Consider the following 24,248-nt stretch of genomic DNA (forward strand, 5'->3'; position numbering starts at 1 on the left):
TATTCTCTGAAATCTAATTATTGTTCTCTTATTATTCTCTTATTAAATTCTCTTATTATCTGAAACTTTAGACCTGTGAAACTGTGATCGTACACTTCGATAAATATTTTATTAGAAACCATATTAGCAGAAAATTTGCATTTGCCCAGTGACTCACGCTAGCGTGTAACCATACAAAAAAACTACTTGCCGACCTAATAATTAATAAGATAAGAATATACGTATCGATAAACTTACACGTTCGCCTTTTATCGTTCGAAAGAAAAGTTTGAACGAGCGAAGTTGCAGCGTTTAGTTCCTAGTTTGAGTGCTTTGTCCGTACCCACACCGTGATTTGAGCGGTGTCCTCAAGACAATGGAGAGTAATTCACATATCTCTTGCATTCATATCGCGTCATATGCCGCGAGTGTTCAAAATTAACGTACCCAGTTTCCTGCTCAGAATTCCACTTGTATACCGTATGCCTGCACGTAGCACGGAGGTAGGCGGCCCCTGCGCACATGCAACCATCCACGCAACTTTACCGCGCGAGCCAACAATTCTATTAACATCTTTCTTGAATGCCTCTCGTTCAAGCTAGTTTTACCTCTCTCTTTCTCGTAAGCCTGCCGTGTAATTTTCATCTTTGGATACGCGTTTCACGCTTCTATGTTGCGTATAACACGAAGAAAGGGAAAATAGGAAGATTTAAATTTTCGTATTAAGCTCTCTCGTGAGTTTAGCGTCGCCGATCATTTTGATACGGTTTATTTGCTCGCTGATGGATTCGCTGTCACGCGAAAAGAAACAGTTTCGATCAAATTTTGCCTACCGGTAGGAAAGTTTACGCGATTGTGAAATTTTCTTTCGCGTATAATTGAATTATATAATTCGTTACTTTAATGCGAAATCTTGAAAGTAGCAATCGTATCGCATTTCTAGATTACTTTGCAAATACGTGAGTATTCTCGAAATGCGTATATTATACGAAAAAAGATTATCTCCGTTGATTTTCGCGGACTGGAATTTATAAATTAGAAAAATATAGGTGTTCGATATTGATAAAGTAAATAAATTGGAAAATTTATGAAGGAAAATTGTGACGTTAGAAAGGAATTATGTTAGCTTAAATTAACGACCTTTAGGCTTGAAATCTGCTAAAATGAGACAAACTATTACAATATATAAGGTTCTTTTTTCAATACGATTAATTAAATTATTTCGGGAGATCTTCCAATGGGAAAATAACGCAATGACGAACAACGAACCAGTGTTTCCTTTAAATTTTCATCGAAATAGGTAATAACTTTTGGAAGAGCCAGAGTGTCAGAGGGACAATTTGCCACGGCACGCGAATTCCAGGAACAAATTACATTTGCCACTTCAGTCGATACTATGCTGAACACAATGCGAGAAATAAGTTCATGAAGCTTACAAGCTTCGCGTATACAACTCGTGTTTCGATGCAACGCGACTCGAGAATCTTATTTAGAAATAACCGAATACCGTATTCTTAACGATTCGCAAACTTATGAAAAATATTATATACGACATTACGTGTAAAAATTTCCGTACGTCCGATGTATTAATCTAATGTGATCTAATTTAATTGTTTACGACAAGATCTATTTATATACGCGTAATTAAGTTCGAGAATAAGTTATATTGGGTTGGCAACTAAGTGATTGCGGATTCTGTCATTAGGTGGTATTGACAAAATCCGCAATTAGTTGCCAAACCAATACACACGACAGCACGCATACAAGAATAAGAATTCTAAAATGGAGAAAGAAAAGGTACAGGAAGATGGAAGAAAATGCAACTTCCAAGTAGACAATGAAAAGGAAAAGCAGCGAGAAGGCAAAGGGATTGGTATTAATACTTGAACTCCTTTGTCTCTCACAATATTCTGCGGATTCCCGTGCAGTAGACTTACGGTTTTACATATAAGGTCATAGAAAAGATCGTAAACCAAAGTAGAAAAAATCTTGCACCGTAATAAAATCACCGATATTAACTTTCGCATATTCATCCTGCAATTGTCTTACGAACACCACATCCTTCGTTGCATAATAACGTATCTATAAAAATATATCTGTTTATCTTATCTTACCTACATAAGTATCTTTCTATTGCGTTAGTATTATACCAATGTTCACCACCGTGAGTCAATTTTATATCAAAGTAAATTAGACAAATGAAGAGTGGACGAGGATTAATGCACAACGTGAATACGTAGAAGAAATTAAAATATATAGAACCTCATTTAGTCCTTACAAAATACGCAATATCTACGGCAGGAAGCTATACGGCAAATAAACGATACTTCACAGTATCGAAACGATGTCTCTTTCGTTATAACGTCTATTAAGCATTCGTAGAATTCTAAAATATCAAAGTTCTTATTTCAATCGTAATTGTAGAATAATAAACCCAAAACCAACGCTTGTATCTGCGATATACTTTCAAACACTCCACCTATTTCACTCTCACCTATTTCACTATTAACGCTCCACCTTTCGTCCCTTGTTACTTTCAACCCTGACGACCTACATCCCCTCGACAAAACCACTTTTTTCCTAATTTTCCATCCGCGTCTCGCCAGCACCCCGAAATCATAGACCCAGTTAGAAAATCTCAATTTTCGATTCTCGATTACCTTTCGCTGATACAATCGCGCCTGCTACTATATCAACCGTACTACACACGTGCATGAAACAGGTTGGTGTCGGTCGATCGCACTTGTTCGTGTTACTACTCACACGCCGATGGCCGCGTACACCTACGCTACGGTAAATGGAGTTGATGACGGAGTCCGGTCAGTGCCTCAACTTCAAACAAACTTCCAGCCACCCTTGGGGTTCGAGGGATTGCCCGTGTAAACGACGCGTCGTTACTTCCCTTCGGATAGAGAAAGACACCCGGCCGGGTTACAGGAAAGGTTAGAGGGAAAAAGAGGGAAAGGAGAGTGGAAAGCGGGAGAAAGAGAGAGGAAACTCGCACGAGCGTGACTTAGGGTTTGTGCTTCGGGACTTTCGAGCTTCAACGCGACAATTGAGCCAGACAGGTATACGCGTATCCGGTTGTGTCCAGCTCGCAAGCAATTTCAACGTTTTACTGTGAAACGCGGAGGAATGCCACGTTGATCTTGTCGCGGGAAACTTTACGGAAATTATTAGGAAGATATAGAAAAAGTAGATCTCGATTTAGCAGCGGAACTATCAAACAATCGGTGAAAAGGACGCATCTTCGGAATTGTTGTTTTTCGATCGTAATATAAAATCGTGTGCTTTTAGCGACAATCGATGTCGACTTTTATCGAGATGGAATCATATTACGATACCTATCTATGTCGTATCGTATCATTTTATCGTGTTGTTACGATTATAGTGATTAATATAGAGTGCAGGGCACGCAGATTTAGATACACATTGTACATGTTATTCGGTACTAACTCTGTCACTTTTATCACTTTTATATGCGTTTTCATACGCTGTATCCGATGTAGAAAACTTCACATTATAGAAAACTCTATAATATAAATTTAAAAAAATATAATTAAAAGAGGCGGGAGGAAATTATGGTACAGTGATTTAACTCATCGAGGAACAAGGTTGCGTTAACACGTTTCGTCCGTAATAGTTTCATCGACCAATTTTCATTATTGAGTCCTGCCTTCTGGTATCGTAAAATTCTAAGAACTCGTTTAATATTCCTTTGGACACCGTATATACAATATTTTTTCTGCCAGGTCCTATAATTGTATGAAATTTAAAGAAATTGAAAGACTTAGAGCATTATGACGAATCCTTGTTCTTTTAATCATTTATTGCATGGTTGCGCTGCTTGATCTCTGTAATTGCGATAATTGTAGTAGCGTGGCGAGGAAATACGGCGATATAAACAAACGTAGTTATAATTTCTAAACAACGTCGTACAGGATATTTATATGACAATTTTATTATTGCCAAGATGACACAAGCGAAAGAGAATTTTCTTGCGTAGAAACGGACGTAAAAGCATAGAATCGATCTTTTGTAGAGCTTCCATTTTCTAGGAAAACTTGGTTTCATAGTCGAATGACTCTATCAGCATTTTCATTCATGCTTTAACGTCGACTGGGAAAACCAGCGGATGCTCTTGATTTTCACTCGTAAAATATACTTCGTAAGACAGACTACTTACGTGCAGTATCATAGCAAAATGGAAAATTCTTATGTCAACGTCGTTCGATAAATACACACGCAAGATCATAAATATTCAATTTTCTCTTCATCAACAGTTCACGTTGAAAAGCTAAAGTTGCGTTGTAATTATTATATAATTGCCGAGAAGGAAGGAGAAAAAGAAACTGAACTCTGCTGCTTGTTGAAATAGACTGTCTAACAAACGGCAGAGTCGTTGTTTTTATTTCGCAATTACCGTTGTAGTTAACATCGGCTCGTTAAGTTCTATTTTGCTAAAACCGACGTACTAGAGAGCGTTGCGAATTCCGTGTTGCTACCTTACATTGCAGATAAAATGTACCAGTACTACGTTTAATTTTTATCGAGTCTGGCACGCGATTCCCAAGCTAAGTGGCGGCGAGAAACATATGAATAATGAGAGAGTGTAAACGTTTCCAACAACTCAAAAATTTCTATCAACGGGGAACGTCAACGCGACGTAGACGGTAAAATGTTTACACGCGGATTGTCCAGAAAATGGGAACAACGTTCAACAACCTACAAGCGTTGTAAATATTTGGAATAAAAAAATAGGTTACACTGTACTTCCGAGTATATTAAATTTAGTCGAGCGAGTAACAAGGTCTCGATTAATTTTCTCCGCTTGATACGATCTTGTTAAACGAGCATGCGATCCAAAGAGATTTTCCAAATTGTTTTATATTGTGTTTTGACAATATGCGTATAAATACATACGAAATATACGTTTGTTAAAAACGTATTAATATTTCCCGTATATCGACGTAATAACGATATAGCCATACAATAGCAAAAATTAATGGTATGCAACAGTGTGTATGAATCGATATTGACGAATGAATTAACGGTAAAGTTATTTCTAACGTTATATAGTGCAAAGAGAGTGTATTATATAATAGTAAAAACGTTGTATTAATAAAATGCCTTTTTTACTACATTTAGATACAACGCTGTAACATATTCGTTTCAGTATTGTACGAGGTGTTCGCGCATAAAACCAGCACCTAACTTCTTCTTTTTAATAGCGTGATACGCACATGATCCGTACGTACCGACACGCAGTTGATAGAATAATATGAAAAAGAAATATTCAAATTTGTATAATTTGAGTGATTTGACGCGATCATTCTTTCCCCCGAATCTTTTCGGGGGCGTAATTTTTTAAAACATACTAAAAAGATTTGATTTCTTCCAGAACACTCGTTTCTCCTAACAGCTTTACTTTCAAGTATCGTATTAGGTTGTCCGAAAAGTTTCTTTCGTTTTATGAGGAAATAATAGACGCACAATGTTTTTGTTTAATATTATTTCGTCGAATTCCTCTGTTGAGATAAACACCACGATATTTCACAGATTTGGTTTCACGTTTGTATGAAAGTACGCTGTTGCAGAAAACACGTTTGCGAAGGAAAGACGCTTTTCGGACAACCTAATACTCGAAATTTTAATCACTGGGCGACATCCCTGTAAGTCCATAAGAAAATTACAAACACCTATCGTTCTTAAACAAATACCTGCAAAACTCTCCACCTTGTCGTGCCATTTATTACGTGTAAAATGTCGTCGATTTGTTTGCCTAAAGGTTCATCCAGCTGACGATGCAAAACCATGGCAAAACAGGTCCGTTGTCTTAGATTAGACAAACGAGTTTGCCAAAAGATATTGCTCGCAACCAGTCGAGTCGCGAAATATCGTCCATTCATCGTTCGCCTAGCGCGCTAATTATAACATCAGAGCTACGAGGAGGGTGTACGACCGTGAATGACCATTTATATCCTTAACCAACGAAATTTAAAGAATCCGGGTAACCCGGGAAACGAGGAAACCGCGGTAAAGCTCCTTTGATTTTCACGGTGTTGAATTCGCGCGCTGGCACGCGGAGAAGCGGGACGAAGGCTGAGGGGATTAGAACGAAAGCGACGACTTCGCTTTTGCGCTTTCCACGGACTCGCGACGCGACGCGTCGTTCCTGACCGCGACACGACGCGCATTACGTCGACGCGTCACTTTGCTGGCAACGAGAAAACGACGCCGGACCGGCGAAAAGGTACACAGAGAAACGAAACGAAACGCAACGTGGAAGAAGCAAGCAGAGAGTGGAATGACGATGGAAGAGGATGGAGATTACGCGAAAACGAGGTAGTAGCGAAGGAGTATTTTAATCGTCGGGAAGCAGAGCCAGGTCGAGGGAAACGCGCCGGAAGCAGCAATTCCTTCCCCTGTTTCACCTCCTCTATTCTCTCTCTCTCTTTTTCTCTCTTCCTCTGTGTTTTCCTCCTACCCTTGGGGTGAAACGTAGTAGAAGGGGGTGGGACGGAGAAACCAGGCTGAGAAAAATAATCCAATTTAGCGAGAGAGCGCGAGAGCGAAGCGACAGCCTGCAGTTCGCCTGTTTTCACGGTTTTTAATTACGCGCCTCCTCGCGCCTCCACCCTCTTCCGCGCGGGCACAGCTCGCGCGCGCACTTTGTCGTCGCGATCCTGACAAAGGAGCGTGTTTTCACGGATATTTCACGGAGCCATGGCGAGGAGAAACTCGCTCGCCGAATACGCCGAACCTTGTTGCAGCCTCGAGACTCTACGAATGCTACACCTGAGCGTTTGTTTCGCATTATCCGGCCCCGGTTTTCCATTCTACGATGGACAAAAATAATCTAATTTTTAGCCAACTCTCCTTTCTCTCTCTCTCTCTCTCTCTCTCTTCGTTTAACGTTTGCACGAAGAAAGTGTGGGACCGGCTTATTTCGTTTCGGTGATTCACTTTCGTGATTCCACGAGAGAGAAATTATACAGAGATCGGTAATTATACAGAGAGAGAAAGAGAGAGAGAGAGTCACACAGGCCGATTTCGTTGATCTTTATATACAAATCTTTTTGGTTAATTCCATTTGTACATACAGTCGTCGGTCGGCTTTAATTATCGAGATACGTTTGTATTTCTCATGACAAAATATTTTTAATGCTTGGATTAAATTTAAAACAGGTTTAGCTTAGGTAGCGTTTCGTACCGCGACTCAGTCATTACACGCTCGTCCATTTCTTCATCCACAAGTTTATTTAATATGTAAACAAAAAATTCAAAAGGAAAAAAAAAGAAAGCTAGGATTTATATAGAATTTCACAGTACGTTATAATTAATATTAATGGAATATTTTCCTGAATCTGTGTATATCTGGAAATCTAAAGCTCAGAGACGAATATATATTCGTATATGTATATCAAAATCATAAAATCGACAGAACGTACAGTCCTCTCTATATAATTACCGAAAGATCGTATTTGGAAAGGAAAAGATATAGTAATTCCTGTTCCTTCCGTTTCTTGGTTGTCCCGAATGGAATGAATTCTGCTTTCGGTTGTAACAGTCGTTGCTCGTGGTCACGAAAGCCACCAAACATCCGACGGTTTTCGAGTTTTATCGTTGCTGCAGCGCTGGCTGAAATACTCGACTGATACGTTACACGTGGCCAAACGATACCACGGCTCCAATTTTATTTACCCGGACTTTGGGTCGTTCGAGTAACCCATCGTGCATCCACGCGGTTGATGTATATTCGAGGAAGACGTTTCCAAGTAGCGACCATAAAAACTGCGCGGCGATATCTTCTTCGGCGAGCATCTCGCGGTTTTATTCCAGCCGTTCTTTGCGCGCAGAAAATTTGCCCGAGTTCTTTCGCCTTTGAGAATTTTTTATTCGTAGAAATTCAGCAGAATTTACAGATTCGTAAAAATGCAAGCTATTTTACGAGTAATTATACTCGCGTAGCGTAACGCGATTTAGAATCATCGGATAGTTTGTCCCGTTCTAGTAATTTTGATTGGAAACAGTTTCGCGTAATTACGAGAATCTCCGCTGTGTCATAATCGACGAAAACATTTTAATCTGTCTGAAAAATTGTCTAAACTAAGCTCGATTTCTGAATGGCGTTGCCAGTCATTGATATTAAGACCGCTTCTTTCCTTCCAACAGACGCTTCTTCCTCAACAACTTCATCGACAAATTCCCCTGTCTTACCATAATTCCTCCTTCCCTACCTGGCAACCTACGATCACGATATATCCTATCCGTTAATTTACTGGAAATTCTTTCGTCGATCATAGACGCTAATTGTAGAGATAATTCACGGAAACTTTTTTTATTAAACCGTCAGCCGACTCGTGGATTACAGTTTTCCAATAAACGTAAGACGAACGTATCCTAATACTAGTAACCAGCGGCGTATACATTACGATACGTAATGCGCGTAGGCGCGCGCGCGCGCGCGCGCGAGATCCTTGCTGGGTGTTTGGATTCCTAAATGGCGCGTAACAGGTGGATCGAAGAGTACGCGCGGTCGCTTAAAAACAAAAGCGGCCGGTTCTATTCCGTGGCGTGGGTGCACACGGTAAGTAAGATGGTGGTAGTAGGATTAAACTCACGTGTCCGAGCTTCTCCTCCTTCCGCCTCTTGGGATCGCCCTCGAGGTCAGGCGTGCGGCTGCGGAATTTCTCCGACGGCGACACGGATCGTCTGAGTCTCTCGTCGGTGAGAGCGATCGGTTTACGGTCCTCGGGCGTCTCCGCGGCCGCTCGGTGTTGTTGCAGGTCTGAAGGTTTCAGCAGCGCCTGCGCTTGTGCTTGAACCGCAGCCGCGGCCGCGGGATGCGGTGGTGGAGCTAGATGAGGTGGCACCCCCGCGGCTGCGGCTGCCGCGGCCGCACCTGCGAAGCCCAATAGCCCCGCCGGTGGAAGACCGCCGACGACCGCACCATGTGGCAGCTGCTGCGCGTGAATCTGTTGCTAGAACAACCGACAATCGACACGTTTACGTTTTTCTTCGTGGCTTACGTGGCTTTTTGTGTGTGGCCTTTTTTTGGAGCGTTTATTTTTTTTTCTTTTTTTGTTGTTGTCGAGGGTTGATGATGGTTTGGGTGGGTGGAATTGGAACTTTCTGAATGGATGATGGGGTTAATCGTTCGAGTGAGTAGTTGAAGCATAGTTTTAGCGGTGGCATGTACTGTGTCGTCTATCGGTTATGGGATATTTGTTACTTTTAGACGTTAGGTTTAATAACATGCATCGTGTGTAGTAGAGTATTCGACATATGGTGGAATTTATGTTTGTGTATGATGTGGGTGGTTAATAAGCTTCAACGTCGTTTAGTATAACGAGTTTCTAATGAAAGCAATCGGTAACTGTTCCAACTTATGCTAAATCTAACAATAAACGTCTCGTGATTTCTAGGCAATAGGAAATATTTCTTTTTGCATGCGTATTCAGGTTCCTGTTGACCCTTAATTGCTACCATGTATGAAGATTCGCACGAGGAAAACGTAAATTAAAGACTGTGTATAGCAAAATTCGATTCTACTTTCATATAATGCTATTTCGTTAATTAGATTTTCCTCCTTTTCCAGTTAAGCGTTAAACAAAAGCTTTAAACATTGAATTTACAAACCTGTCGAAATGACAGGGGTTCAGTTTCTTGCTTTTGCTATTGTTGAAAAAACACGCATGCGTTTGGTGAAATTAATGTTGAATTTTATCCAGATAGAAATTTGATTTGATGCCAATTTGTTTTCGTTACACCACTTTTATTATGATCGTATATTTGATATATTTGGCAATATATAGTATATCTAGGTCCCTCCTAGCAATCATATTGAACGAATAAGAAATTAAAGTACCAACGTATAATTCCAGATTCAAGCGTATCACTAACGATAAGATAAGAAAAATATGATTCAAAGTGGTGACCAAAACAGCTATTCGAAAATATGTAAATCAAAAATTTTCCAACTGTTGCCAATAATTTCCCAGTAATAGTAACTATATGAGCGAGAGAGATAAATTTGTAAACTACGCTCGAGGTAATTATTTTCGAAATTATAAAATACATCTCGTTGGTGAATTTGTCATCAAGCAATTTCAATAGGATGTTAAACTCCCAGGTGTAAACTGCGTCCAATAACATTTGTATACTAGCATCTGACCATTGAAACTAGCCTCGTCAGGATTAGACGAGACACTCATGCTAGAGCCGTGTATTTGTATTCAACTACAAATAGGAACACATCAGAATAGACACCTTAGTATCAATGTCTCATCCGATTCTGATGAAGCAGGCTGTGTATCGTCGAAATACCCACACGTAAACGCTATTGTGTTCAGTTTGTCGTGAATGCACCAAACCGTACGGGTAAATGTTAATTTTAGCTGAAAAATACTTAAACTTACGATTTGCATGATTCAGTTTAAATAAAAGTTAAACGGCGATCAAATGTCTCGGATTATCTCGGATTGAAATGTTTCAGTACACTGTACGTCCTTATTTTTCTATACATAATTTTCAAGATATCATATTTAAACGTACATATCGCTTTGCTTGTAATATTACTCAGAAAATGATTGTAAATGATTAGTTTTCACTCTTCGCGTTGATCAAAGAATTACGTAATAACATTAGATACCTCTGGATTTCGAAATTCTACAACCTAGGAATTGATTTTTAAACTTCGATATTGCGTTTTCTAAGCTTGACAAAAATTACGTTGAATTCGTTGAGGTAATTTTACTTCGCATAATTCTTATATTCCATCTTTATTTTTCAAATTACGTTGAGATTGCGTTCAGAGAGACTGCGAGAAAGAATTCGAGATTTAAAAAATAGTCGCGCGTCGGTGAATCGTAAAAACTCGTAAGCCAGACACAATCGATGCATCTGAATACGCTGTAAAAATGAAGATAATTCGTTAGTATCAAGTCCAAAAAAAAACCTCTGCAGCTGTTCTCAAAATGACTTCGGAATATCCTCATACCCGTTTGAATTAACACGCATAAAGCAGCGACCCAATTACAAAATAAGAAACACGGATCAACGTGAAATAAATGTTTCAATGATTGTGCATTCACGCTTGCCCAAGTGGCCGCGACCCTCTTCAAACGAGTTAACCTAATTTCTAATTGCCACGGTATAAATTAAGAAGTTCCGAGTTAGACTCCGAGAAATACTGAAATTCCCTTCAAATCGTTTATTCCCCTTAATCGTTCCATTTCGCTCGACTCCTTTTTAACTCTAACCGTTGGAGACCGTCTACTCGCGTACACGTTTCTGCTTTTTCTTCGTCAATCTCTTGTGTTTTCCTTCGCGTGGCACGACTAATCTTCCATTTCTTCTTACACGAGATAATTCGTGCGAAAGTTTGCAAAATAATCTTGTTTGTTTTTCTCAAGGCAGATTTTTCAAAAGTTTGCTCGAATCTGTGTCACTTTTCAGATACCTACACGCACGATATCATTGTGCGAACAACCAACTTGTGAATAACCAACCATGAGAAAAAGAAAATAAACTTACCAATAGCTGTTGCAAACCCTGTTGTTGCTGTTGCTGTAAAAGAGCATATAACGAGTATTAGTGGACGATGATTGTACGTGAATTAAATGGTAGAATGAAATTGGAACGCAAGAAGATCGAGATGCAACGCACACCGTGCCAAGATCAATGGCCAGCTGCTTGCCAAAAGTACGAAGTTAATAGAATCAATTGTAAAGAAGGAAGCTCACCCCAATAATAGCGTTCAGCTCGGACATCGTGACTTGCTTCGCCCTCTCTACGGCATTGGCCACCTGCTGCTGATGCTGCAAGCCATGCTATCATTATCGCGTCGTTGTCACTCTCGATCGTGAGATTGTACGGCACACGTGCCAAACAGAAAGTCAAAGACTCACCTCTTGTGCCAGGAATGGGAGTAGCTGGACGATTATCGCGTTCAACCTCTTAGCGATCTCGGTCTGCAAAATGGAATAGAAACGCAACATCAGAGAAAACGCGTTACGATCGATACGTTTGACACTTTCCAACTTTCCTCTCGCGTGAAACATTGTAGTACGTTTAAAGAGCTCGTTGGAAAATGGAAAATGTCTGAAGCGCGAGATGACGTTGCAAATTGACATTGTGACGCTACAATCGATCCTTCATTGGGTCTAACTTTTCAATTTTATTAAACCTCTCTGCAATTGTTTAGATACAATACCTTTCGAAAGTTAGCTATCACTCGACGTTTAAACGCAGGTAGTTTGAACTTTTTTCATATTATTCAATGAGACTGCCGATTTCTATATATTCTATATATTCTTCATATTTAGTATCAGTGAAAGATATCACGATTAATACGGTAGAATATCGATTAATGGAAGATCAAGGGACGAAAAGAAAGAACGAAAGACAAGCGTGTAAAGCGAAACAAATTGTCACGTATTTATTATAAATTTTTTTATTCTCGTTTGATATTACTATTTGTAAAATAACTTAGAGCACAGGATTTTCTCTTCTACGAAGATAAAGTTGTCGAATTATCAAAAAAATTTAATTACAGTCGCAGCAGTGTGTGTCATGACTTGGTTGTGCTTGGTTGCATGATCAATTAATATTCTACCGCATTAAACTTCTTTCTTTTCTTTTCTTTTCGATCGAGATAACTCCCTTGTCCTTCGATAATCTTGAAATTGACGGAACTTTGTTTCTTTCGATTTAAGTTAATATCAACAGAATTTTAATTGGGAAAATAAGGATTAATTTGAAATCACAGTAATCCAATAAACCTATTTAAAATTAAATTGGAGGCTCACGTACTACTGAACTATAATCTGCATTTAAAGCAGATTATCCCTTACTTTTGACCGACAATGTATATTTAACCCTTTGAACGTTTAATCCACACGTTGAACAGGCAAGCTAAAACGTGGCACGATGTTTAGTCCGACTATGATTAAAGCAAACGATAGACTTTGCAAAAAATTCAAATGCGAACTGTAACGTGACAAATGTATGCATTAAAATTATCAAAGATACAAAACAAAAACCTTTCTACGTATTTCGTTATGCGTACGCTGCTTACAAAATCAATATCTTTTAATCATATTAAACGAATCGAGGTTGTAGTATCGTACTTTAAATGTCGCACAACACAGATCAATTTTATCGTATGGTCGTAAAATATTTTTATAAATACGTATTGCGTACGACATTCGCAACAAAATTATACCATTGATTCTCAAAGTAAATATTCTATAAATTATCAACGAATATATATCTCTGTACACATTTTGCTCTAAAACGAATCGTAGATACGCTAGTAACTTGGCTCGCAGGAAATTACGTAAAAAAGAGTGGAAACTGAAAAATACCAGCGTTTCTTCATTAATTATTCAACCTCTTTAAAGTTTATCTCTGTGATATTACAAAGCTGCGTATACTTCGTATGTTTAACGTAATTAGTAAATTTTGCACTGAATAATATCTATACGAATAGATGTTTGTACCCAAAAAAAATAATCTTTCACACAACTCTACAAATATATACTTTTATAGCAAGACGATTAAATGAAGAAACGACGAGCATGTTCCTAAAAATTAGTCAACTTTTAAATGGTTAACGCAGAGGTTGTTTAAAACGCCTGCATAACAGTATCCGTGAATTAACAAATAAATCGATAAAAGAGACAAAGGATATCGATTTTTAATAACCATTTAAATGTCTCGGTCTATGGTATTCGCGCACCAATTTTACAAATACTCGTCTACCGAAATAACGAAATAAAGAAACGCATTGTATTGCGACACACGTTCTTGGAATTTCACAAACTTTCAAATGTCAACGCAAAGATCGCCAAATGAAAGTAGTCCAGCAACACTGACTCGACATAATTATTTAAATCGCTGAAATTGTAACGTTCACGCTTTAATCGTTCGACATAAAGCGCGACAATGTCGGAACACCGTTACAGCCTATTAGCGATCAAACACGATGCTATTGCTTGCTATGGTTTATGAAATACAAAAAAAGCTAAAAACAAAAGACAAACAGAACAGGAAAAAAAGGGAAGCAATAATAGAGTTTAATATCGCGATATGCAGAATCTCAATGCGCGCATCCCCGATAACACGACGAATTAATTGAAAAATCGAAGAGCGGGCAGAGCGGGCAGAGCAACGGGTCGCGAAAACAGCCTGCAAACGTCATGAAATTCGGGGTTAACGTTGCGGCAACGATCGTACGACACGTGACGAGCGTTTAGCGGGCACGTGAACCCGGCTTGTCCTGCACCACAGTTTCCGAAGGCGGAATAGAGTCACTCGTTAATGCTCGTCGATCAAATCGATTCACGATTACATCGATGGCCACGTGACGCGTTCACAATGACTACAAAAGAAAGGGGACGAACGCGGCCGGAGAAACGTCATAAAACTCGTTTCGATATTGAAACGCTTCATAATCATCCGATGCTGAAATATCGAGCGCACCTTGTTTCGACAGGGCTTTTTTCACCGCGTAATTCTACTGATTTCCGTCATCCTGCAACCTGATTGCTCGCTTGCTTCGAGCGTATGTCCTTGTATCTCGTTGAAATATTTTAATAGCAACGTTTTTAACAGGATACGAAGTCACGATCTCTTCTCAGTGCTTCCATGTGAATTTACTTCGAATATATTTTAAACGTTTATGAATCAAAATTTGCAGATACTTTCGTGAAGTGTACCGCTTCTGAGATTTTGTTAATTCCAATTTTGTCTTGCTGTATCGCGCGATAATTGCAAGTGAAAAGATCTTCCAACTTCTTTTTGTTTTTTTTTTCAGCATTTTAATCGTACAGTCCTACGCTACATACCCGAAAGTATTTTATAGAGACGGACAAACAGCAAGAACACTTATCGAACCGCAAACAGTTGACACACCTATATCGAATCACGGCTAACAAACAGCGGCATCAGGCATACGCGTCTATTACGCGATTTCAACAGATTAGTTTCAATAATTCAACGAATGCGATCAAATATGTACAGTAATCAACATTACGGAGATCGACACGCAATCGGAGCATCTACTGCAAAGCGCCAATATAACGGCCTAATTGCATCGGAGCTTACTAATAACATTACCCGTGCGCAAATTAATACTCTATTTGCAGAATGGTGCTTCATCCGCGATACATTACACTTCTTTTATATTGCGTTCCATCATTCCATGCTGTTTCGTGTCTTAACGTTACGTTTTCATGAAAACTGCAACGAAATCGCCGTTTTCAATCTCCATTTGCAAGAATAAACAGGTACCATACGTTTAGCTTTTGCTTGGACGATTTTCTTCCGAACAAGCGTGTTCGTGTCGGCTATTAAATCTTAGGAGTAACACGCTTGCCAAAAGCTTAGAAATTTGTCGAGTAATTTATTACTTAATTAATTATCTTCTGTTTTATAAATTAAGATTCGTTAAATTACATCAACGACGTATATATTTCGTTCGTTCTATACCACGAAATCTATTCACGTTCTTCGCAACGAAATCATAATTTCTATCACAAATATCGTTAGACTTTAAAGATATCGACGAACAAATGGAGAAGCACGCACAAAGAAAAAAAAAAAGAAAGAAAAAAGAAAAAAGAGATAAAACGTACAAATGCAATTTAATCCACATATTTTACCGCGAGTCACACGAATCTCTAAATATGAAATTCAAAATACTACGGAAGACTACGAATCGCATGTTTCGATAAAACGATCGTTTCGATCGAATTGGTCATTGACAAGGATAAGAAAGCGATAAAACAGAATTCCCGAGAAATTTCTTACGATCTCGATACCCGCTTTCCTTTTATCTTCGTTCCGTTAAGTCGATCTCGAACTGAACGATCTTCGGCTTACTCGCGCCGCGACTGTTCGAAATATTCATGATTTTCGTATGTCGCGAGAGTAGCGGGCGACGTCGCAGGGGCGCGTCTAAAGCTTCGATCCGAAAAAATGTCATTATTCCCACGGGGGACAGAAAGATGGAAAACTGCCGCGTCCACGTCAGTTCGATTTCGGCCTGGGTCCGAATCCGGGAGGTGGCGGAGAAGAAGGGTGCGCGGTGAAAAAAAGCCTGGACGAAAAAACCGACAAAGAGAAGCCGATAGACAAAGAGAGGCAGAGAGACGCAGATAGAAAAAGGCGGAAGTCCAACGAACAACAGAGAGGCAGGAAACACGCAAGCGAGACGGAGGATACATCCCGAAGAGAACGATGGAAAGAGAGAAAGAGGGTTAGAGAACGGCGATGAACGGGAGACGAGGAGAATTTACGCGCGGCGCAGCGGGGCGACGCGGCGCAAGTGTTGTCCGGTACGAAAAAATGGTTATTCCTTCTCGAATGTGCCCGATGCACATGCACATTTTCCCGCAGAACGGATGGTCCGAGGGTAGAGGAGGCGTAGGAGGTGGTAAAAGAGAGAGAGGAGGTGGAGAAGCAGGGGAGAGATTGAAAGAGAGAAGGGGAAGAACGAAGAGGGTCGCGGTGGATATAGAAGAGGGTGGTGGTAGCAGGGGTGAAAAAAGGGTAGATGGAGGTGGCCGAACGGCAGGAGGAAAGAGGAAGAGGAAGAGGAGGTAGAGAGTAGAGGAGGAGGAGGAGGAGGAGGAGGAGGAGGTAACATTGAGATTAGCAACGGGTAAAAAATCGATGTCATCGCCCCCAGCCCACCGCACCCTCGTTTCGCTCGCTCAACTCAACCCTCTGCTACCCCCGCAGGGCTAAATAAAAGAACTCGAATACACGACCCCTGGAACGCGTACGTGTACGTGGCCGTGGATATCGCATACGTGTAAACCTGCACACGCTGGCACACACACGCGCGCGCGCGCGCACGTCCGTAGGTCGACATGCGTGTGCCGCCCAAGGTGCTCGTATGTGTACGCGCGCGCATCACCGGAATATGTGTATATATGGACGGGGCCGAGTGCTGGAAAAGCGAGCCCCGACTACCGAAAGGGAGAGAGAACGTGAGAATCCCGGGGAAGGGAGCAAGTAGAGAGAAAAAGAGAGAGAGAAAAAAGAGGAAAAGAAAAAGGGAGAAAGACAGAGAGAGAGAGAGAGAGAGAGAGAGAGATGCGAACGCACGCGGATAGATAGACGTATATATACATGGAGGCAGGAAGAACTGGAAAGGCAGGGTGAGTTATATGCAATTGGTCAGCCTGCACATTTTTTATCGGACGCCGGGCGCACCCGCGATGGGAAATGGTAGTTACTCTTGTATCGACGAACGCCGACGGCGATACGAATATTCTTCTCGCTGAGGGACGACCTTCCGTTTTCCAACAGGCCGAATTCCAAGAATATACGGTTAACCCTACTTAACGCGTTTAATAACGCGTTTAATATCCCGTTTAATATCGCGTACATCTCGCGTAGCCTATCGTTGAATCTTCTGCTCGAGCTACCTACGTTTCCAGGATATACGAGATGAGTAATATACAAGATACACCACCATCGATGGTACGCATACGTAGCTAGAGCTATTTAAAACTCGGAGACAATGCGAGACTCGATGTGTTAATTCGCGACGCGCCAAACGAGTATTAAAAACAGGGGACCCGTTTTGGGCGTGAGTCGAATGATTTTAAGCGTTTACCATGGTACCACGATTTCACGAGTACGACGAAACGCTTATCGTTCTCTGACTACGAAAGTACTGAAATTTCCTTGACAAAGAATCGGCAATAAATTTATTAGTAAATTGTTGAGCGCGCGCTAATACAAAGCCGTATCATTAAGCGCACGATGTTTTGCGTAGCGATGGAAAGTCTGCGGCGTGACGGATTCGCGGCATATTGCCATAGATCGTGGCTTAATTGAGCAGGACACAACGAGCACGCAGCCAGCCCCGAGGACGAGCCTTTCAATTAAGCGATAAGCGTTATCGGATAGGTGTGCTGCGAACCTATCCAACGAGTTCTCGTTGGATGAACGAAGCAAGAGCGTTACGTGCCAGTCTCGTCGCTTGTGCATTCTTCCTCGACCCTCTGCCAACCCTTACCCTCTTACCCCTTTTAAATCTCAACCCCCTACCCCTTAACGCGAGCCAGTTTATCCTAGTCCGTGCTTTCTTTCATATTTTCCTTTTTCACAGTCGGCTGCGCTTTTTATTATCTTCCTTTTTTTTTCATTCTCGCTGTGTTTTCTTTTTTTTTTTTTTTTTTTAAGCGCCACGCCATTCGGAAAAATCTCATTTCCGATGGAAATCACGATAACGTGAAGCACGGCGTCGCTTGTTGTCGAAGCACCCTTGAAAATCAAAACAATCGACGGAATCGAGAAAGAGAGAACGATTAATCAGAGCTAAGAATGCCCGTTTCGATGGCATTGTCGTCGTGTTTCCAGCCAGTGGAGTGGCCGTTCTTCGAGGCGCGACTCCGGTAACTTTTAACTTTATCGAATACCGCTCTCTCTTGCCTACGAGCGCGTGGTTCGCGTCGTGCTAATAAAAGTTTTTACCTCTGCTACGGACGTAACCTCGGCCCCATGGCCTCGCGTAAAGGATTTTTCATCCTGTCTGTTTTATCGTTCGACCGCTAAGGAACTCGATAAAGTAACGTTTAGTTACCGATGCTAAAACGTATTTTAATAAAATGCTTTCCGTATTTCCGTTGGAAATGAAGTACTTTGATTTTGAAGCTGGTGACAATTAAAGGGAAGCACGATGAACGAGACACAAAGAAAAGAAGCCTGCGATTGTAATGTCTTTCACAATGGATTTTTGGATTTTCAGGACAGAAATTAAATTAATTTGCGTCAAACTTCAAGAGTTTGTACAGCATTAATATTTCGTTTGCGAGGACAAGCATAAGTAATAAAAACAAAATTACTTAACTGTAGAAGCGAAGCGATATTACATTTGCTAATAACGTTAACTGTTAAAAAGTAATACAACGTTTCTCGTTACCTTCGTCATGAACGTCGAATATTTTATTTTACAGCGGTAAAACGAAAGAATTTTTACCAAAGATAATATCAGATAATAATATCCACTTAAAAATAACGATTAACTATATAGTTCGATAAAATAATTACACGCAAACGTAGAAAGCGATGAACCGAAGTATCTGCATGCGTCGGAAAAGATTCGATCTTCGCTGAACTAGCGTTGATATATTTTTAACAGAATATCTTTTTAATAAAAATGGTAAGGATTCTAAAGCGAATATTTTCCATGCGCTATTTCTATTTTCAAGACAGCGGACTTTTGATCGTCTCCGCCATCTGATTTAGTCGACAATCGAGCGAATGATTTTAGAAACTAACTACTAATAAATAAATTTAACTATCGTAAGATCTATTAATAAACTACGTGATACAACGATGCTGGTCCTGTCAAATTCTCGACTCGTCGCGTTTCTTTCTCATTTTTATGATTACATTGTAATGTTATTTTATTAAAGGAAAAAAAAACAATGATATATGTCGTATGAAATTAATAAAAAGAAAAACTGATATTTAGATTCGAAATATCATTTATCTATGGTCCCTTAACACGACAGACAGACACGGTCTTGTGAGCAGCGATGCTGGCACATTTTCAACGAGTCGTAAATCAACAAAATAACCGCGTCGCCCACACCTACAGTACAACATTAAATTACATGAAATCACATCAAAGTAAAAGTCTCGGGTAACACGTAGCGAGATCTATTATATCAAATTCCACCATTAAATCACGACCTACCTTCGTACGATGGAATTAATAATTTACCGGCACGATGATTCCAAGCTGTACAAAATAATAGGAAATATATCTAAAGATAATTCTACCGCACATCCTGTATAATACTCTTCTATTATCCTATTTTCCTCTATGCACATCACGCAACTTTCTTCATATAATTCTCAAATAAATCGCACGATAAACACGTTTAACGCGTAACGATGCGACGGTATCGCGCAAGAAATCGCTCGCACCCCGTCTGTCCCTAACTTCCAATTATTCATCCCTCATGGTCTGTCTTCGATAAAAACAATCATCGCGAAGAACCAAAAAATCAGCCGCTGATCGATTTCCCAACTCGTTAACTACGCCATCCTGCCTGTAGCACAGTCGTAACCATATACCATGGTCGATTCCTCTAAGTATCCGTGCACGTGATCGCATGGATGGCTGGCGTCGGTGAGCGCGTGTATAGGCCGCGTTGTACAATTATTCGAAGAGCGTGGGAGGGATCGGCGAAAGGAGAGAAAGAGCCGGGCATAAGAACTGGGACATTGCCAACAAATTCGAGTTAGTCGAGTAGCGAGTGGTAAAGTGGTGGTTGCGGGCTCGAACGGGCCGAGTGGGAGGCAAATGTCGACTTGGGGCGGTAAGAGGGACGTGGAATGGGGGATGGACACGAAAGAGGGTGGAGAACAGAAGGGAAAGAGTGGAAGCAGCGTCACAGGACTAATGGGAGCGAGCGTGACAGAACGAGAAGGATGAAATCAGAGAGACTCGCCAACGGTGCCGTGATAAAAAGGGTAAAAACGAAAGGGGGAAGGTTGTCAGAGAGAACGAGGGATAGAAAGAGAGAGAGAGAGAAAGGGAGAAAGAGGCAGAGATGAAGAGGGAGAGGTCTAACCTCGTAGAGGAAGATTGTTTTCATTCGGTGCTCAAATTGAAAAGGAACGAGGACCGAAGACCGCGATTCGAAAGCCGGCTAAGTGCCGGAGACAACCAAACGGAGGGTGATTTATTCTCTCTCTCTCTCTCTCTCTTCCCTCTCTCGCGTTCTTTCCACCAACTCCTCTACCTAACTTCCTTTTACGCTAAAACGATGAAACAGAGAGAGGGAGCGCTGAGAACGGGAAGCTTGAGATTCGTACAAGTGGCAACGTAATCAATTTTTTCTTTCTTTTTTTTTACGCATTTTAATTCGCGAACGGAGGATGCGAGTGGTCGAGGAATCGAACCTGCTATGGTTTTCGGATTTTTATATCGCGATTTATCTGGCGTTTCAATCGATAGCTTTCATAGCGTCTGAAGAAAAACTTTCATCGTAAGATCGTGAGGAACAGTTATACGCGTTAGGTGGTAGATCGTGAGAGAAAATTTGCTAGGTGAGAATCGTCGCATTTTGGAAAATCTTGGTTTCAAAGTTTTGGCGTAAAAATGAAACGAGAGATTACACGCGTTGATTGATAAATAGCAAGACGAACGTTATCGCGTCGTGACAATTTTTACTTTTATCGCAATTAAAATATCTGACACAAAGTGTTGTGATTATCGGTATCTGTTAGATAAAGTAATATGACTAAGTATCCTTCACATTTCTACTTTTGACTAACGACATTTTGTTTCCTCTCTTTTCTTCTCTTTCATTACTTGTGAATTTGATAATATTTCTGAAAGCTTTTATAGATCTCACGATATATCAATTGGAAATTAGCGGCAATTGTTTTATATTTTTCTCGAACTTAAAAAAACCTTTGGATAATAAAAAAAAAAATACGATTGGATCGAAAATAAAAGAAAAGACGCGATAGGGTTAAGGGGATTGGCAAGAATCGCGTATAAAGTAATTATCCGAATAATCGTAGATAACTGGATCGAGGATCAAGCGCGAATATTTGCACTAACAGCTCGGTCGACAAAATCTAAATCAATTTTCGTCTCGTTCTATTTTCACCGGCATAGTGTAAATACTATAACTGTAAAAACGAACCCTTACGATACAACGATGAATTGATCGGACACGTTCGATAAATTCCACGGGTTTATCTGTTTGCTTAAACGTTCGCGATTAATAAAAAATAAAAAGAGAAAGAGGGAAGGAAAGAGAGAAAGGGAAAGGGTGAATTCGGTGGAAAAATCGGCGATCTTCTATAATCACGCTAGCGCAACGGTTATCACGGCTAATTAACCGATCGCCAAGAACCAATAACTTTTCATTTCTCCTTTAATTAGCGTTAGAAGGCTCGAGAGCCGGTCCAACCGTGTTACATCGGCGTTCGTAGCAATTTGTCGTCGCGCGCCGATACGCCCGAAGGGGATTGATTTCGTGGCGACCAGCGATTTTCCGTTTCCTACTCTTACTTTTATTACCCTCCTATGAGTTCATTAGCAATTATACGAGCGTATCGAGTAACCACTTATTCTCATTTCCCCCGACACAAAATAGTATATCGTTTCCAGGCGTTCGAACGAAGCTTGAAACAAACGGAGGCCTTCGTTGAAGCAGGTTATTTTTTCGATCGCGCGATTTTTATCGCGTTAACGTCGTTCAGCCGCGTAATAACGCGTACAGCGGCTCGCGAAAGAATTCCAACACTTGTACAAACCTTCCATGAATATATTAGCCGTTCGGAGTCCACATTGTTCAACTTGGTGCACAGAAAAATCGATCAGGCATAAGTATCGTTTGCTTAAATTTATCATGAAATTTATGCGTTTCTGTCGTCTCGTTATGATAAATAAGCTTATGGTGGTAATTTCTTTCGGAAGAGGTATATCGAGATAATGGAATAATCGCCTCGGCGCAACGTATGTGTCAATAATCTATACCAGCCAATCTATCAAAAGCTTATTTATGCTTGCTGGTAAATTGCCTAACAGCGAAAGTTGCGAATCGCAACTTGTTCCGAGTTCCAATTACATCGATAAAATTGTATTTCCACGGAGGATACGCGTAAACTTTCCCAATGTAACGCGGGCCAACACGACGTAACGATATCCTGCGCCCGTACATCCAACCATCGCAAGGTTAAACACAATCGTTGATCGTCTAACGAGTCGATTAACCGGTACACGTTTTAACGGTTACGTATCAATTCGAAGCGCAAATCGTACACGGCAATAACAACGCGGCTATAAAGCATCCTGAGCTAACTAGTTTGCCACTTGAGCCACCGGACGCAATTTCGCGCCGATTTAATGGTGGACCGGCCTATTCGACGACGCGACGGCCCTATCCCTACCCTGTCCCCAGGCTTGCACCCCATTAAGCAACGCCCCTGGGTACAAGGGTGAGAAATGATCGGCCGCTAATGCTAATGAATATCAGCTCGTCGTGTCAGGGAGGGTTGTTTGGGAGTTTAGGACTCTCTTCCCCATCCTCCGTTTCACAACGCAGAGGGAGAGAGGAAGAGATAGAGAGGGAGAAAGAGAAAAGAAGAGAGAGAGAGAGGGAGAGAGATCTAGGTAGCTCGCGTGCAGCGAGGGGTCGTGGTCGCTTTTAAGAAAATTGCTGACAGAAGGGGGATGTGGCCCAGTGTTTCCCCTAATTAGCCAAAATTACACGATTTCCCGGACCAGATGCGTCGTCACCCCCTTTTCGTTTTTGTGATCCGTGACTACGGGGCGGCCGCTAGACACCATCAGGATCGGCCGGCATATTCCGAACTTAATTAACGAGAAATCTTTTGATCCTTAAACTCCTACCCTCGCTGGCGCGGTAGCGCGATAGAAATCAGGCCGGCGTTCTTTAAGCGGCCACCGCTCCGGCTTAACGTCTCTCCTCCGGGAAACTTCGTGGAAAAGGGGATGGTCTGGTAACTTCACCGTATACGTTTTCGGCTACCTTACGCCAGAGATAAAGAGCTCTTCCTCTCAGCTACGTGGATATGAATGATAAAGCGCCGAAAGAAATTGTTTCGACGGAATTCTCGCTTACCTGCTTGTGCATCTCCACGTTTAGGCCGTAAGACATTTCGTAGTACTGCAACAGAAAGAAGCAGACATATTTTATTATCGCTTTTCATGCACGTTCGTGTGTCGTGAACAAGCTACGTGGTAATATTCGTGCGATCGTTGGTTGATCGTTTTGGGCTGAGAAATCGCGACATTCTGATTCGATAGCCTCATTTTTTCACGATATATTATTTTCATAACGCGTGAACATATAAAAGTAGAGGTTGCATTAGATATACAGCGTACAATCGAGACAGATCGTCGAATTTTAATACAACGGTTGCTGTATTGCTTTTCCTGAGAATGAAAAGAGGTTTAAAGCTGAAGTTGCAAAAAAAATATTTTACATACATGGGTACGTAGAATTACAGTTTACTGTTTTTCAAGCGACTGTTATCTTAGTCTGTTTCGCTTAAAATAAGTAGCAACGGCGATCCGAAACTGCCATCGTTTCAAAATTCTAATTCAAACAAGAAATATCATTTCATCTTTCAAAGAAGTTTAATCCTACTACGATTTTCGAACGTTTCACGTCTGAATCTCGCTCAAGTTTTAACCAAAGACAAAAAGTCGTAGCATTCGATCGAAACTAGAAATTATGTTGGTAAAAATAATC

At 40.8% G+C, this 24,248-nt stretch overlaps 1 protein-coding gene across 6 annotated transcripts in view; it reads right to left on the minus strand.

Annotated features, from left to right (window-relative positions):
* The window catches only part of LOC126915406 (protein groucho), a 115,462-nt gene that overhangs the window by 50,979 nt on the left and 40,235 nt on the right, over positions 1-24,248 (minus strand). For 4 of the 6 annotated variants that reach the window (XM_050720061.1, XM_050720065.1, XM_050720062.1 and 1 more), the window contains exons 5-9: positions 23,616-23,660; positions 11,892-11,954; positions 11,727-11,813; positions 11,518-11,550; positions 8,604-8,963 (exon numbers count right to left, since the gene is read on the minus strand). In XM_050720061.1, the coding sequence (XP_050576018.1) occupies positions 8,604-8,963; positions 11,518-11,550; positions 11,727-11,813; positions 11,892-11,954; positions 23,616-23,660 (588 nt within the window). The remainder of the gene's footprint in view (positions 1-8,603; positions 8,964-11,517; positions 11,551-11,726; positions 11,814-11,891; positions 11,955-23,615; positions 23,661-24,248) is intronic. The other 2 variants (XM_050720063.1, XM_050720064.1) reach the window with 1 other exon arrangement.

The sequence above is a fragment of the Bombus affinis genome, chromosome 4 (assembly GCF_024516045.1).
Source record: "Bombus affinis isolate iyBomAffi1 chromosome 4, iyBomAffi1.2, whole genome shotgun sequence".
Classification (NCBI taxonomy): domain Eukaryota; kingdom Metazoa; phylum Arthropoda; class Insecta; order Hymenoptera; family Apidae; genus Bombus; species Bombus affinis.